Source organism: Neovison vison, chromosome 12 (assembly GCF_020171115.1).
Source record: "Neovison vison isolate M4711 chromosome 12, ASM_NN_V1, whole genome shotgun sequence".
In the NCBI taxonomy this organism is placed as follows: domain Eukaryota; kingdom Metazoa; phylum Chordata; class Mammalia; order Carnivora; family Mustelidae; genus Neogale; species Neogale vison.
The window spans coordinates 20,076,972-20,094,692 of record NC_058102.1 but is presented as its reverse complement, the minus strand read 5'-3'; the positions used below and the strand labels follow the sequence as shown (position 1 = coordinate 20,094,692).

Genomic DNA, 17,721 nt, shown 5'->3' with positions numbered 1-17,721 from the left:
AGGTTGTCTTTGCTTATTAATGTGAAATAATTTAAGTCACTGTTTTATTGTTATTTAGGTTTATGGTAGCTTTCAGTCTAAATATCAGAAGTACCCTCTAATTCAAGTCAGTAAATATATGAATGGTGAGAGTAATAGAAACTTTTATAGTAATTTCACAGAAGAAACTCTTATCATGATGTCGCTTGTATTTCCATAGTAGATTTTAGAGGATTCTTATAATGAAACAGAAACACTGGTATTGATTTCTTTTCTACTCCTAAGTGTATGATTTACTTCGAAAGATAGAATGTTGCTTTATGTAGTTTTTCTTGGCACAGACATGTGCCTTATTGCACTGAATCAGTGCTGTGTGTGAAATTAGAAGTGATATACTATTAGAATAGTTTGAAATCACTGTGTCTCTTCCTTTTAGAATTTTATCCTAATTACATTTAACTATGAACCTGTGCAGCAGTAAATAATATGTCTTCCTTTGGATTTCTTGTGTTGTAAATGTAATTTTCCATTTCCTTTATGTGTTTTAGGTTTCTGATAAAAATGCACTCTTCAATTTAATGTTTCTTGATCTTGATGAACATCCGGAAAAGGTAGAAGGAGTTGGACAGTTGCTCTTTGAAATGTGCAAAGGAGTTAGAAACATGTTTCATTCCTGTACAGGGAAGGTAAATGACTGGGAGGATCTTTTGAGTCTATGTGAAAGAGATTGAAAGGAAAATGGACAAGATTTATGTAAATAGTATAGAGAGAGGATAGTCTGGAATAAATAAAAAGCACTAGTGGGAAGCATTAGGGCTTTAATAACAATGCTTACCTACGCTCTAGGTGATTAGGTATATTTACTTATAAAATTATATTTTATAAAATAAAAGCTGTTTTCTTTATCCTGGATCCTAGAAGATAACATAAATTGATTAATGAGTGAGGAGTGAGCATTTGGATGATAAAATTCTCCCTCTTAGTATGGAAATTCCTTATGGGACATGTAGTTAACCATCAAAGCTGCCATATCTTTGATCATTCCAGATCAGATTTTAATATAGCTTAATCAGAGTGGGGAATAATCAGAGTGGGAAATAAGAGTATAATACTTAAAAATAAGAGTGTACATGTCCATTTTAATGATATTGGATTCCCACAGGCAGTGAAGCTAATTTTACAAAAACTAGGGCCAGTTACTGAAACAGAAACTCAGTTGCCGTGGATTTTAGTTGGAGAAACACTCAAAAACATGGTCAAATCAACTGCGTTCTACATCTACAAGGAACATTTTGGTATATTTTTTGAATGTTTGCAAGTAAGTTCTAATTTTTAAGGATTTGTATATAATAAGGAACCCGAGATTTGATTGTTCTTGCTCATAGTTTAGCAGACCACTCCTGGAGATTGTATTTTATAATTGTTGTCTTTATACTTTTACACACATAATTAGGATTTTTGTTCCCCTTTTTTGCCCCGCTCTCTATCCCCTGTACTTTTTTGATATTTTGAGATGCATTAGAGAACTCTGGTTAAGAGCACAGCCCTTGGAGCCAGACTGCTTCTCGTGGAAGCTTGGCTTTGTCACTGACTTGGGAAAGTTACTTAAATCTCTCTTCCCCAGTTTTTTCATCTGGTAGGATTATGGGACAGTGATATTCTTTACCTCGTGGTTGCTATGAGGATTGTGAGTAAATACTTATAAAGCACTTTATAACCATGCACTCAACAGTGTTAGCTATTACTATCCTTAGTGACTTCTGGGAAGTGTGTCTTTCTTTCAAAATTGTGAAAATTTGAACCAGTTCATCCAATACTTTCATTATTGGATTAACAGATGAGTTTGATATGTTATAGTTATTCTTTCTGTTAAATTCCCCATTGGCAGGAATCGCTCCTAGATCTACATACAAAAGTAAGCACAACTAACTGTGGGGAAAGTTCTGAGCAGATAAAAAGGTTGTTAGAAACATATTTGATACTTGTGAAACATGGGAATGGATCAAAGATAACCAAACCTGTCGATGTTTGTAAGGTGAGTTCCCAGCTTCATTTGCTTAGAGTCTGTTCATTAAAAGCTATTGCTAAGTGTGCATTGTTTTTTCTTTTATTTTATAGGTATTATCTCAAACATTACAAATAGACAATCTTTCTACAACTTGCCGGGAGACCCTCTTGGCTGTAATTTCTGCTTTGATCCTGGGTGAAAATGTTTCCTTGCCGGAGACCCTTATCAAAGAAACCATTCAAAAAGTAATTTACTTCATCAGATATTAGTTGAGTAGTTAATAGGATATTTAGCATTGAGTAAGCTTCCGGGGGAATACAAATGAAATGTGGCAAAGGCTCTGCCTTCAGGGAACCTATAATCTCATCAAGGAGATGTGAATTGTATACAGTAATGGAAAGAGGCAAACCCGAAGGTGATAAAGTAAATGGCAAATATTCAACAAACATGTATAGCTTACCATGTGCTGGGTGTGGACTAGGTATTCCAGGGTGGGTATTATGGTACCTGTGGTTTTTGATTGTTAGGGAGGTGGGGCCCTGGAAGTGAGTTATTATAATGTGTTGAATTAATCTGTTGTTGTCATATTGAAACATAATGATTAATTCTGCCCAGGGTTGAGGGACAAAGAATGCTTTCCAAAGGACTTATATTTGGGATAGTCCTTGAAGGTTAAATAGCATCTGCCAGTCAGTGAAGGGGTTAAAAATGGCTGGAGAGGGAATAGCACAAGATGCATCAAAAATCCAGAAATGGGAAAAAAAACACAAAAAAATCCAGAAATGTTTGCCTACTGAGTATATGGACACATGAGGATGTATGGTGTATACCAGTGAGACTCTGCTTGGCTTTGCAAAGTTAGGTTGGGTTTTATCCTGTAAGTAGTGAAAAGCCCTGGAGAAATGTTAAGCAGGTAATGATTTGATAAGATTTGCATTTTAATGAGTTTAGAAGATGGTTTGTAGGGAGGTGGGATTGAAAGTAGACCAGTTAGGTTCCTCCTAGACTCATGCAGTGCCGCAGTATATTGTGTGGAAAAGGGGTATAAAATAGTACTGCTTGCCCTTTCGTAATTCTCTGTCTCTGGGAAAGAACTGAAGAGCTCTTAGGCAGAAAACCCAGCATAATCACTAGAAATCCAGTGCCCCCAACATTTGTAAGTAAGTTCTTGCAGCCAAAGGGCAAGCATTTGTACAGAAAACTGGTTGAAGTGTGCCTGCCACTTCCTTACTCCAGCTGCTTTCCCAAGGAGAAGGGTTCAGTGCCATTGTCACACCTGGATGTGTCCTTCCGCACAGCAGCAGATTCAGCAGTCAAGTTCTTTTTGCCTCTATTAACTTGTACCAAGTGTCCCACCACTTCCTGCTTGCGAATGAGAGGACCTTGAAGGTTTATGATGATTTTATTTTCAGGAATGGGGAAAGTACTCCCTGTGTACTTAATGTTCTTTACCTATGGTCCACAGGTTTTTGAGAGCAGATTTGAAAGACGTTTAATTTTGGATTTTTCTGAAGTTATGTTTGTTATGAAGCAGTTTGAGCAGGTGAGCAACTAAAGTTTTGGATTTGTTTTGTTAATCTGTCATGATAAAATAATCAAACTTAAAAGTCCTGTGATTCTTGTTTGAGAGGAATAGAATAAATATTTGATATTTTAGTCCATATATTTTAAAGCAATTATATTTCAGTTTTAGTTCACAAATAAAACTTTATTCCATATGCTGGGGCATTTAAAGTGACATTAGATAATCGACTTGTTTTTAAGTAATCCTTGAGGAAGTTGTGGAACCATGTGGTAAAGTTGAAAAAAGACTATAAGGAAGTTTTATGTGAGTTTGAAACATAGAAAATAGTTTCTGAAACATTTGGATTGCAGGATAATTGCTAATGCACTTCACTGTTAGTATGTAAATACCTGATGTGGTGAGGTAGACATCTTTCCTGTTAAATCCTGAGTTTATTTCATCCCTGTTCCCTCCGTCCTGTCAAACATTTGCCACTCCTTGTAACTGATCTTCCAAAGCATACCTCATGGAAGCCTGTGTATCTGTTCACTGATTTCCCCTTTAGGCATTAACATATTCTCATTTGCTTCAAGAAAAACCTTCTTCATTCGTGTCCTTCCTTCCTGTCCAATGAGAGCCCTTTACCTTGCTCTGGTTTTCTTAGCAGCTACATCCTTTCCTTCTCCCTTTTTCCCTTTGGTCTTTTTATGAACATCTTATTTTTTCAGAATACCCTTTGTATGTAGTTTTAAAAGTCAAGCAGGGCTAAAAGTTAGACACTTGATTTCCACTCACATGTTCCTCGCCAAGAACAACCACATCTCTTGTTTATTTTTCTGTTACTATATATTTTCTAATCATTCAGATACACTGCTTTTCCTTGATTCATTAGTTCTACTACTCTTCTGTAGACTTCCTCCTACGGTGGATATGTTCTGGTTCTTTTATACCTCTAATCTTCTCAACAGAGTTACATCACAAATTTTGGTTGGATTCCTATTCACCATGTAATTAATCCTTCAAAGCAAGTATTTTATATTTACGTTTCCTTTTTTATATACCTTTTCATTTATCCTGAAATTATAGATTGCCTCATTCTTTAAAAACTGGAAATGATTTTTCTTGACTAGCTGGTTAGTGAGTCTGTCTGCCATCAGCATTCTAAAATGCTTTCACCTGTCAGAAAATTTAGCAGCTCATTTTTTTTTCTGTCGTTTCCTAGACACATTCCTCCTCGAGCAGTGTGAGTCTGATATGGGTTGCTTTCTCAGCCCACAGCACAGATGTCATAATAGGACTTCTTTGCTTTTTTCCCTATTTCCTGTGTCCCACAACTTTCCCTTGTTTTAGTTTACTCTCTTATTTTGATGGTACATATTTTCCAGAGGTTCTAGAGAAAGGACAAATGGAAGTAAAGTTTTGAGATTTAGTACCTTAGAAAATGTCTTTATTCGTATTGCTAGCAAGATAGGTATAGAATTATAGATTTTGTCATTTCCCTCAGGTTTTTAGGTATTGCTCCATAGTCTTCTAGTTTTCATAGTTTCTGTGGAGAAGAGGTCTGAGGCCTTTGTGATCCTGATCCTGTATTTATGATTGATTTTTCCCTCTGTGGAAGTCTTAGAATTGTCTCTTCCTTAAGTGTTATCAAATATGTATGTGCTAATAAATGTGATTTCCTTTCTTATTTTTAGCTTTTTCTACCCAGCTTTCTCTTGTATATTGAAAATTGCTTCATGATTAATGAGGCTGCTGTCAAAGATGAAGCTCTAGCCATTTTGGCCAAGCTCATTCTCAACAAGGCAGCACCTCCCACTGCTGGCTCGATGGCAATTGAGAAGTATCCCCTTGTCTTTTCACAACAGACGGTGGAGTAAGTTCTAAGTTTTTATTCCCTGTAATGTTGGTAGGATTACCCATTTTATAATACATAAGAACGCTATAAAAAATGAAGATCTCTGTATATTAGCTGGGAAGATGTCCATGATACATTGTTCTGTGAAAAAAGGAAGTTGTAGAATAGTTGTTTAGTATGATACCATTTGGCAAAGTTCAAACAAAAAGTGTAAATAAGCAACGGAAAAGACATGGAAGGCTACATAAACAGTTTAGCCTGGTTAATGTCAGGAGGATGGTATATGAAAGAAAGAGGTGACTATTGATTATTTTTTAATCTTTTATTTTTAAAATAATTGTACGTTCATTTGTATTTGAAAGAAATCATACAGAGAGGTTCTAGGTACGCTTCAGCCAGCTTCCCCTGGTGGTAACATTTTGCATAAGTTAACTGCGTATATCACAATGATAAAATTGACATTTTTCAGATTTCATCAGTTTTACATGCACTTATCTCTAGCTGTGTGTGTATCTGGCTATATGGTGCTATGCAGTTTATCACATGTGTAAATTCATAAGCACCAACAAAGTCAAGATAACAGAGCTGTTCCATAACCACAAGGCTCTCTTATGCTACCTTCTAATAGCCACACTCACTCTGACACTGTGCCCTCCACTCTTTTTTTTTTTAAAGATTTTTATTTATTTTTGTGTGTATGTGTGAGAGAGAGAATGAGAGAGAGAGAGAGGAGGGAGCCTAGTGTGGGACTCGATCCCAGGACTCCCGGATCATGACCTAAGCCGAAGGCAGTTGCTCAACCAACTGAGCCACCCAGGTGCCCCATCTGCCCTCTATTCTTAACCACCGGCAATTATTAATCCGTTCTCTGTTTTTATGATTGTATCATTCTAAGAGTATTATATAGATGGAATTGGAGAGTACACTTTTTGAGATCAGCTTTCAGTCATGTAATTCCTTTGAGACCCATCCAAGTGGTATGCATCAAGAGACCATTCCTTTGTTGAACATCTTTTCGTGTGCTTGTTGTGGAGTAGCAGCCCATGGCATGGATATAGTGTAGCCCATGTATTGATTCACTTGTTGAAAGACATTTAGGTCACTCCTAGTTTTTGGCTAGTTTGATAAATAAAGCTGTTAACGACCATTCATGTACGTAACTTTTTTTTTTTTTTAAAGATTTTATCCATTTATTTGACAGAGAGAGATCACAAGTAGGCAGAGAAACAGGCAGAGAGAGGGGGAAGCAGGCTCCCTGCTGAGCAGAGAGCCCGATGCGGGGCTCGATCCCAGGACCCTGAGATCATGACCTGAGCCAAAGGCAGAGGCTTAACCCACTGAGCCACCCAGGCGCCCCATGTACGTAACTTTTTGTTGCTCTGAGATAAATACCCAAAAGTGGAATTATTGAATTATATAAGTATATCCCTAATTTCAGAAGAAACTGCCAAGAGTTTTCTAGAGTAGTTGGGCCATTTAAAAGTCCCACCAGCAGGGGCACCTGGGTGGCTCAGTTGGTTAAGCGACTACCTTCGGCTCAGGTCATGATCCCTGGAGTCCTGGGATCGAGTCCCAATGGGCTCCCTGCTCGTCAGTGAGTCTGCTTCTCCCGCTGACCTCTCTCCTCATGCTCTCTCTCTCTCAGATAAATCTTAAAAAAAAGATAAATAGTCCCACCTGCAGTCTGAATGAATGGTCAAGTTTCTCTGCATCCTCTCCAGCATTTGGTATCATCACTGATTTTTATTTTTTGTCAATCTAACAGGATTTAGTAAGATCTCGTTGTGGTTTTAAATTGCATCTCCTTAGTGGCTAATGATGTTGACCATCTTTTTCTGTGTTTATTTGCTATGTGTATATCCTCTTTAGTGAAATACCTGTTTATTTCCTTGGCCCATTTTGTAACTGGATTGTTTGTTCCTTTACTATTGAGTTTTGAGAACACATTATATATTCTAGACAAAGGGTTTTTTTTGTCAGATAAATGGTCTGCAAATATATTCTTTTAGTTGATAGTTTGACTTTGTTCACTTAAAATTTTTCACAGAGCACCATTTTAGATTTTGATGGGGTTCCGTTGACCAACTTTTCTTTTATGGATAATGCTTTCGATGTCAAGTCTAAGAACTCTTTGCCTCACTGTAGTTCCTAGATATTTTCTCCTACTTTTCTAAAAGTTTCATAGTTTTATGTTTTACATTTAAGTCCATGGTGCATTCTGAGCTAATTTTTATATAAGGTGTGAGGTTTAGGTCAAATTTCTTTTTTTGCCTATGGATACCCACTGTTCTGGCAACATTTGTTGAAAGGCTATTCTTCTTCATTGAATTGCTTCTGTACCTTTGTCAGATCAGTTGGACATATATGTATGGTTCTATTTCTGGTTCTCTGTTCTCTTTCATTGATCCATGTATCTATCCTCCTCTAATACCACTCTGTCTTATTACAATAGCTCCAAAATAAGTCTTGAAACCTTGAAAAAAAAATTCCTCCCATTCTTCTGTTTCTTTTTGGATTATTTCAGCTATTGCTGGTCCTTTGCTGTTCTATATAAATTTTAGAAGAATCTCGTCTATGTCTACAAAAAAACTCACTGGGATTCTGTTTGGAATTGCCTTACATCTAGAGATCAGTTTGGAGAGAACTGACATTTCCTTAAGGATACACAAAAGTTTTAACTTTATATCAGGAGGATGGGAAGGGGAAAAAAGAAGTGACTGTTAACTTTTAGATTATATACCTTTGCATTGTTTGAGTTGTTAAGAGAGACATGGATTATTTTCTTAATTTCATTAAAAATAATCACATATACACTAGGAGTATTATGCCTCCATCAGAAAAGACGAATACCCAACTTTTGTAACAACATGGATGGGACTGGAAGAGATTATGCTGAGTGAAATAAGTCAAGCAGAGAGAGTCAATTATCAATATTTGTGGAGCATTACAAATAGCATGGAGGACATGGGGAGATAGAGAGGAGAAGGGAGTTGGGGGAAATTGGAAGGGGAGGTGAACCATGAGAGACTATGGACTCTGAAAAACAATCTGAGGGTTTTGAAGGGGTGGGAGGTGGGAGGTCGGGGGTACCAGGTGGTGGGTATTATAGAGGGCACGGATTGCATGGAGCACTGGGTGTGGTACAAAAACAATGAATACTGTTATGCTGAAAATAAATAAAAATTTTTTTAAAAAATATGATACCATGGGAAAAAAAAAATAATCACATACCCTGAGCCACCCAGGTGTTAAGTGTCTACCTCCAGCTAAGGTCCTGATCTTAAGGTCCTGGGATTGAGCCCTGCGTTGGGCTCCCTGCTCAGTGGAGAGCCTGCTTCTCCCTCTACCTCTGCTTGCTGCTCTGCCTACTTGTGCTCTCTATCTCTCTGTCAAATAAATAAGTGAAATCTTTTTAAAAAAAAAAAAATTAAAATAATACATACCATTCAGATATTGAAAACAGGGTTTGTATAAATAAGTAAGAGAATTCTGCTTATCATTTTTCCAGTAGTTGTGCATGTGATTTTAGAAATTATAGGTTAGGAAACCAGTTCCCTTGTCATTCCTGTGTGTTTATACTTAAGTTTTGTATTTCTCTGGGATTTGTTAGACTTGCTGCATTTGTGGTTTGCTTTGGGGCAGTAGGAATAGATGGACATTCCTTAAGTTTTTGCTCAGTACTCAGTTTTGAAGCATCACAGCATCCCTTGAGATGCGTGTCATTGTCCCCATAGTCTCACAGCAGAGTTAGTTTTTGATTCTGGATCAGCATGAAATTCCGGAGGAACTCATCTTCTTCACATGTTGCTCTTCTGCAGACCTTAAAAGTAGCTTTTCTATCAAAACTTGCTAATAGAATCTGTTGGTTTTCCAGTTTACTGAGCTCCGATTCCTGAGGCAGGAATAATTACTTACGCCTGTAGAATTATTCCCTTGGAACTTTCCTCTTGATTGCAACACTGAACCAACTCCCGACAGGCATATTCCTTGCCTGTAGCCAAATTTTATTCCCAAATGGGAATGAAGCTGCTTTGTTGCCTTGTGTGAGGCCATCTCAGTCATCTCAAATCCTCCTTGAAATATGCCCTGATAAGAGTAAACAAGTAATGTAGGTATATTGGCTTAAGGCAGGTGCCACAGTTTCTGTGCTTTTTCTCTGAGAATATATACCTCTGCACCCCCACAGAGATAGGATATATGTGAATCATCACCTTTGTCTGAACATTCTTAGTAATACTCCATCCATCTAGCTCACAGATTGTTGTGAGACTAGAAAGAAATAATAGATGTAAAAAGATTCTTTAGAAGATGGATTTATTCTATCAGTAGACACACGCTAATTGTATCAGGCACTAACTCTAGGCTTTGGGATAGAATAATGAATGAGAAGAAGTTTCCTTCTTTTTGGGGAGATGACATTCTTGGACTGGAGGGATGTGAGACAGATAACAAGTAAACAAGATAATTTTAATGATAAAAGGAAAAATAAAACTAGGGTGTTGAAAGAGAGAATGAATGGAGAGACAGCATGATTCCTTTCTAGGGAAGGGACCTTTGCATTGATTGTAATGATGGGAAGGATCCAGCCCAGCAAAGGTCTAGGTGAAAGGCTTTCCAGGCAGAGGGAAGACTTAGTGTAAAGGCTTTGGGATAGGAATAAGCCCAGTATGTTTGAGGAACAAAAGAAGTCTGTGTGTGTACAGAGCATCAAGTAAGGAGGAGAGTAGAATGAGAGGACATGAGAGGCAGGCCAGGATCAGATCACATGGGGCCTTGTAAGGTAAAATAGGGAGTATGGATTTTATTGGAGGAGCTCATCAGCAGGTGTGATGAAGCAGCCAACCTATGACTCACCTTTTTTTTTTTTTTTTAAAGCATCTCCATGTTTTCTTGTAAGATTTTTACAGATTGTTGAGTCTTTACTACTAGAGAGACTTTATATCAAGGACTTTCAAAAATTGTCAGTGAAATTGACCAAACTGTCTCTTATAATTTCCAAACATTGACTATCTTGATAAGTATGAAACAAAAAAGAATAGAACTTTTTAGTTGATTTTCATAATAGGGACACGGGAATAAAAACCTGATTTTCCACTTCTGTTATGTAACAAGCTAACCAACTGGACATGGAGGATAAAATTATTAAAACAAATAATTTTACTTACTGTTTCTGTGACTTTTCTTTCAATTAGATTTCTGTCTTTCAAATTGAACTGAGGTGTAGTTCATTGGCAAAAGGGAAAAGAAGCAAACAAGAAAAGTGCCAAAGTAACAGATACCTAAAGCCAAATGTCATGTCAGAAAATGTCCTCGAATAAACTTTATGAGATTAAAGAAGCAGAGATGATTCTAAATTGTAATCACTTTAGTGGCATTTGTCAAATTTACCACTATGTGCAACATCGTTCTACCCTTGTAAAGTAGTAAAACTTCTGTCATAAAGGAAAGGGGGAGGGCGCCTGGGTGGCTCATGGGTTAAGCCTCTGCCTTCAGCTCAGGTCATGATCTCAGGGTCCTGGGATTGAGCCCTGCATCAGGCTCTCTGCTCAGCAAGGAGCCTGCTTCCCCCTCTTTCTCTGCCTGCCTCTGTGCCTACTTATGATGCCTCTCTCTCTCTGTCAAATAAATAAATAAAATCTTTTTAAAAAATGGGGGGGAGAATAGAGGAAGTCCATTCATTACAATAAGTTACCACTGCAGTTTTTATAAACATGTCCATCAGCACATCAGACAGAAAAAAAGGAATCTGAGAATTAGAAAATTCAAAAATAATAGAAAAAACTAGGAGAGACTTGCTTTAAGTTATGAAGCAAATTAAAATAGGAAATAGAAAAAAGTGGAAACCAAAGGCACCGAAAAAGCTTCTTACCGAAAGTCAGTAAATGACTCGCATTTGTTTGATTATTTATATTCAACCACTACCACCAGTTCCCTCCTCCCCACAAATCTTCCACGTGTGGAAAGGAATCAGTTTTATTTTAAATTTCAGAGGACAAGAGTAATTATGTTCTCTTCTGTTTTAAACGTTTTTTGTTTGTTTGTTTGTTTTTTTCACAGACCTGTACCCCTGGGGCTAATAACACATTATATGTTTATTAAAAAATTTAAAAAATAAATAAACATTTGTTTTTCTTCTCTTCCTTCAGATCCTATTTAAGGCAGAAGAAGACCAGATCCAAGGGAGGAAAAGAACAGATCCCAGTATTGGACCACCTCTTATCTATAATTCAGTTACCCCCAAATAAAGATGCTACTTACCTTTCACATTCTTGGGCAGCCCTTGTTGTGTTACCTCATATTAGGTGAGAAAATAAACTATGGTTAATTGTGGAAGAGTTACTTGGCATGCTGATTTAAACATTTATTAGCCCTTCCTTGCTATTCCCTGAAAAAGCATCGAATGCCAGTTTGAACTTTTCCCTTTGTCTCCCGACTTCTTGGACAGACCTCTTGAGAAAGAGAAGGTGATACCACTGGTCACGAGCTTCATAGAGTCACTCTTCATGAATGTTGACAAGGGAAGCTTTGGAAAAGGTCAGTTACAATCCCCGTTTGTTTTCTTCTCTTTCTTTTCTGGCACAGCCAAGGTGACTGTAAACACGTGGAATACTAGACAATAGTGGTAACATTGTGCTCTGATGCAAGGAAAAAGAGGATAAGGTGATAACATGGTGAGCACAAGCTGAATCTGAGGACTAAATGTCAGAGGTTGCCGTGGTATCTAAGACCCCTCTTTTCCAAGCCCTAGCTTGTGTCCTGTTCTCTGTCTCCCGTTCACACTCTGTACACACGTTATACCCCAGGCACTTCCATGTGCTTTACCCTGCTCTACTCAGAACACCCTTTCCTGCTATATACTTGAATATCTCCTCTTACTAACCTGAGAACAGCAATTTGAAAGTAGGTATTTTGTTTCATTCTAGTACAGTATTTCTTTTCTAACATTATGTATAGTAGTTGTTCATTCATTTAGATATTACTGTGCTAGGTTCTCTGTTAGATACGAAGCTGACACATTAGAAAATAAAGTAGACTCACTGCAGTTCAAGTGCCCAATAGTCACATGTGGCTGGTGACTGCGGAATTGGACTGCAGCTGCGTATTGGCAGAAGTGCAGAACATTTCTATCATTGCAGAAAGTTGTAAAGGACAGTCCTTTTCTAGTATCCAGAGCAGAGCTTGCCAAAATTTTTATGTAAAGGACCAAATAGTAAATATTTTAGGTTTTCATAGTAAGTCGTGGCATATTCTTTACTGTTGGCTTGTTGTTTCAAACAACGTCTGGCTTGTGGACCAATGTTTGCCAGCCTCTGGCCTAAGATTAAATGTATGTCTAATTAAAAAAAAATAGTAATGCACCTGGGTGGCTCAGTGGGTTAAGCCTCTGCCTTCGGCTCAGGTCATGATCTCAGGGTCCTGGGATCGAGCCCCGCATCGGCCTCTCTGCTCAGTAGGAGCCTGGTTCTCCCCCTCTCTCTGCCTGCCTCTCTGCTTACCTGTGATTTCTCTCTCTGTCAAATAATTAAATAAAATCTTTAGAAATAAATAAATAAAAATAAAAAATAAATAGCTTATTAGCTTTTGAAAAGTACAAGTGCGTCTCCTTTAAAATTCTAATTTGGATAATGCCAGTGAGTGGGACCATCAGACTTCCTCTTTATCCTCATTAATGAAACATATACTTTATTCTCTATTTTTTAATATATTTTTCCCTTAAGAAAGCTAAAATACAAGACTTGAGAACCTTCTCTTTTCAGTTCCCTCCTGTTCTATTCTGACATTTGACAGATGATAAGGAGGCCCAGATTCATTTTAATTTAAGAACTTCTACAAATAGCAAGTATTAGACAAATGAGATGTCTGGTAGTTTTTGTGTCAAAGGAATAAGTTATATAGTTTCTTCTTTTTTCTGCCCTTAGGAAACTTATTTGTTCTTTGTCAAGCTGTAAATACTCTGCTAAGTTTGGAAGAATCATCTGAACTTCTTCATTTGGTTCCTGTGGAACGTGTGAAGAATTTAGTATTGTAAGTAAAAATACCTCCCATTTAATCACGAATAAAATATAAAAGCTTCTGTTTTTGTGAAATCTTGGGCATAATGAAAGTCCTTGTTTTGATCTACTTTATACCTAACTTATATTCATATTAGAAATTTATTATTGATTTGAATCCTTAACGTAAGTTTATTTTTTACACAGTCTTTAAATGCATATTTATCTTTGTGGAGAGGTATTTTACCATGTGTGTAAACTACTGTAGTAGACTGTGTCCAACCCTAACATTGCACTATGTTGACCTTCTAGAACTTCCTGAGTCATTCCAACATAATATTTCTACTACACTCCTTCTGTCTTAGCTTGACACATTCACCATTTCAGAACACTTTCCTGTGGGACTTTTACTACCTACCAACACAACCCAGCTTTTTGTTTTTGTTTTTGTAAGTTGATGTCAGCCAGCTCCCGACATTGGTGTAGCACTGGGCTGTTACCCGGAAGCCGTTTTCTACTCAGCTCAGCACCCTTTCTAAAGGTCATACCTTTTCAAAACCTGGTAAAGCAGTTGACTTTTTTTTCTAGAGTCTAATCCATTTTATTTTATTTTATTTTATTTTAGATTTTATTTATACATTTGAGATAGATACAGAAAGAGAGCATGAGCAGGGCGAGAGGCAGAGGGAGAAGAAGAAGTAGATTCCCTGCTAAGCCGTAAACCCAACATGGGATTCAGTCCCAGGAACCAGAGATCATGACCCAAGTCGAAGACAGATGCTTAACCATCTGAGCCACCCAGTTGCCCCTAGAGTCTTAATCCATTTTAGCTCCATGCTTTTTTTTTTTTTTCCAATTTATTTATTTTCAGAAAAACATTATTCATTATTTTTTCACCACACCCAGTGTTCCATGCAAGCCGTGCCCTCTATAATTATAGAGCTCCATGCTTTTTAAAACAGATTTATTCATTTCCTTCATTCAGTAAATATTCATTTGCTTTTTTCACATACCAGGCCCTTTTCTAGGCACTGGGAGACACGGTCAGTGGCTGAAACACACAAAATACCCTGTCTTCATGGAGCTACCATTCTACAAGAAGAAACGCTAAACAAAACAAGTAAAATACATAGCACGTTAGACAGTGGTAAGAACATTAAAGAAGAGTCAGGATAGGAGAGTCTGGAGGTTGGGGACAACAACAGTTTCAAATAGGGAAGGACTCATCAAGAAGGAGACATTTGAGCAGAAGTAGCGAGGGAGTAAAGCATGAGGGGATCTGGGATCCGGGGCTCTCTGTGTTCCTGAACTGGGAAGACAAAAGAGTGTCACTGCTGTCGGGGATGCCCCACAAGGAGCCATCGTGGAACTTTTCTCTTGATCTCAGTGCCAAGCCCACTTCCAACAGGCATATTCCTTGCAAGTAGCCAAATCTGTAGGTTCTAAGCAATGGGAATGGAGCTGCTTTGTTGGCTTGCGTGAGGCCATCTCATCCATCCCAAATCCTCCTTGAAATATGTCCTGACAAGAATAAATAAATAGATGGAGGTATATTAGCTTAAGGCAGGTGCCACAGTTTTTGTGCTCTTTCTCTGAGAAAACATCCCTCTGCAACTCCCACAGAGATAGGATACATGTGAATGCTTGCACCTGTCATCCTCGACCACATTACTCACTTTGCAAGACCTCAGATTCTTTATCTTTAAAATGACACTAAATGTCCTCATTAAACTTTTATCTGGTCCCTTTTATAGTTTCTTCACCAGTCGTAATTTTCTGTAGTTTTATTATAGTCCAAATATTCGACTATGTGGTGCAGGTTGGATCTAATAAATATCTTGTTGCAGAACATTTCCTTTGGAGCCATCTGTGTTGCTGTTAGCTGATCTCTATTATCAGAGATTATCCTTATGTGGCTGCAAAGGGCCACTTTCTGAGGAAGCTTTAATGGAATTATTTCCCAAGTTACAAGCAAACATTTCAAGTGGTATATCCAAGGTAATGGTGTTTTGTGATGTGTCCTCAGTCTCTCATCTTTTGATTCTGTATGTGTTGCCAGTGGTTGTCAGAATCCTTAATCAGAAAATGCTGCTGTGGGATGATTACTTTTTAATGCAGTGATTCCTAAACACTGACCTTACAAATTGATTGCAACAGGTTTAATTGGGGAACTTAATGGAAATACAAATTCTGAGTCCTCACAGGCTAGAATTCTGACTCAGTAGGGCTGAAACTGAAAAATCTGCATCATTTTTTAAAGTCCCCATGTGATTCTGCTGTGTGGTCAGGTATACAGAAATACCTAAATATGTTAACATACAAATAAAAATCACTAGTTACATCAAAATTGTAAACTTAATCAGATTCTTTGTACTTATTGATAGAGATGTTTATAGTGTCATAGTTGAAAGAAAAACATTGTTCCATGAGCAACTTTATCTTCTAGTCTCTTCTGGTCATTAAATTGTTCCATATACTATTTGAATAAAGTATTGGTTGGTTTCTAATATGAAGTAAGGGATAGAGTAACATGTATCTATTGACAGTGGAATATTTCCCTTATTCTATAACACTTAGATCTCACTGGCTGTAAATCAGTTTCTTATGTGTAAACTTTGGAATTTGAAACATGCCTTCTACTTTCTCCAGATTCGGCTTTTGACAATAAGGATCCTAAACCATTTTGAGGTTCGACTCCCAGAACTGATGGAGGTATTTTAACTGTTAATTTGGATAGCTTTTTAAAAATGCGATTCTTTTTTATTTCCAAAATGACACTTTTGCAGAAAACTCAAACACTGTTGTATAAATATCTATTTTAAAAACTGAATTGTTGTTTTTGTTGTAATTCTTACTCCTGCCCACACTGAAAATTCACAGGTAATTGGTGAATATTCTTTCAGATTTTTGTATCCACATGTATATTTTAAATAAATGGCATCATGGAGGTTTTGTCATATAGCACGTCGAGGTTTACCTCCTTTCTTTTGAAGTTTGAACAGTATATCATAGTTTAAAATATCTTGCATAACCAGCTCTCTGTTGATGGATGCTTAGGTGGGACGTTTGGAGGTTTTTAGCTTTTCCAGTAAAAGGGGAGTGAACATCCTTTTGTTGATCATAGGGAAATAATCCCATAAAGCAAATTACTACTTCTAAAAGTAGAATTGTAGAGTGGAAGTATATATACACATTTTTATTTCAACAAATATGGCCAATTGATTTTAATCACTTCGAGAATAAGTTTCCTAGTTTTTAGTGGTCATTTCTATGCTAAACGTTAATCTTAAATTAACTACCAAAATGGAAATGCTATGAGGGAAAAATTAATCATTTACCAAAAAAAGTGTTGCTTATTTAATTTAAAAACATTAACATAGCCTAGTTTCCCTTTTTTAGAACTTTGGCCACATTTCATGGTCTTTCTGCAAAATCAAAGTACTGATCTACCTCCTTGGTTTTCTCCATTCACTTAGGATGATGGGCTCTCAGAGCGTCAGTCTGCCTTTGTTATATTACGCCAGGCAGAGCTTGTCCCAGCAACTGTGAGCGATTACAGAGAAAAGCTTCTTCATTTGAGAAAACTAAGACACGATGTGGTGCAGGCCGCAATCCCTGATGGGCCATTACAGGAGGTATAAAACAGTGTCCATGTTTTTTTAAACTTAATTTATACTTTATGGTCTGTTTTGCTGGCTTTTTAAAAATAATTTTTTAAGGATTTTATTTATTTGTTTGACAGAGAGAGAGGTCACAAGTAGGCAGAGAAGCAGGCAGAGAGAGGTGGGGAGCAGGCTCCCTGCTGAGCAGAGAGCCCAATGCGGGGCTCGATCCTAGGACCCTGAGATCATGACCTGAGCCGAAGGCAGACACTTAACCGCTGAGCCACCCAGGCGCCTTTTGCTGGCTTTTGAAAAGAGAAGGCTATCAAGTAGTTAAAAAAATTTTTTAAACTAGATAATTCTCCAGTTTTCTTAGATGGTTTGAATTATATGGCTCTGCAAACTTTTTCAAAGTGGAATCAATTTACTCTCCTCTGTTCTCCTGAATAGGTGCATAATATGTGAAGATAGGTAGGAAGTGGCAACAGGAGTTTAAAGTTTAAAACTTGATATTCTTCTCCAGATTTGTTCACCACCTCAGGATGTCAGGCCTCTACCTTTGGAATTGGGGATTTTTCATCCATGACCCTTGGAGATAGGTCACAGATTCCTTTAGGAGGAAGGCCAAGTGGAAGCATTCCCCTTAGATCAGAGTGGTTCTGCTCTTAACCTGTTTTATATATTACTATCCTGTGTTGTTTCATTTTAGAAAAGGGCTCTTCTGCTAAAATAGTAATGACCATCTCACCCCCAAATATTATTAGAACTACCATTCTATATGA

At 37.4% G+C, this 17,721-nt stretch overlaps 1 protein-coding gene across 1 annotated transcript in view; it reads left to right on the top strand.

The window, feature by feature from the left end:
- UTP20 (UTP20 small subunit processome component) overlaps positions 1-17,721 on the top strand; it is a 95,847-nt gene that overhangs the window by 8,785 nt on the left and 69,341 nt on the right. Inside the window, exons 7-18 of the mRNA XM_044227214.1 lie at positions 528-665; positions 1,142-1,297; positions 1,868-2,014; positions 2,098-2,232; positions 3,453-3,530; positions 5,186-5,364; positions 11,493-11,648; positions 11,792-11,880; positions 13,266-13,371; positions 15,185-15,335; positions 15,987-16,049; positions 16,814-16,972. Of these exons, the coding sequence (XP_044083149.1) occupies positions 528-665; positions 1,142-1,297; positions 1,868-2,014; positions 2,098-2,232; positions 3,453-3,530; positions 5,186-5,364; positions 11,493-11,648; positions 11,792-11,880; positions 13,266-13,371; positions 15,185-15,335; positions 15,987-16,049; positions 16,814-16,972 (1,557 nt within the window). The remainder of the gene's footprint in view (positions 1-527; positions 666-1,141; positions 1,298-1,867; positions 2,015-2,097; positions 2,233-3,452; positions 3,531-5,185; positions 5,365-11,492; positions 11,649-11,791; positions 11,881-13,265; positions 13,372-15,184; positions 15,336-15,986; positions 16,050-16,813; positions 16,973-17,721) is intronic.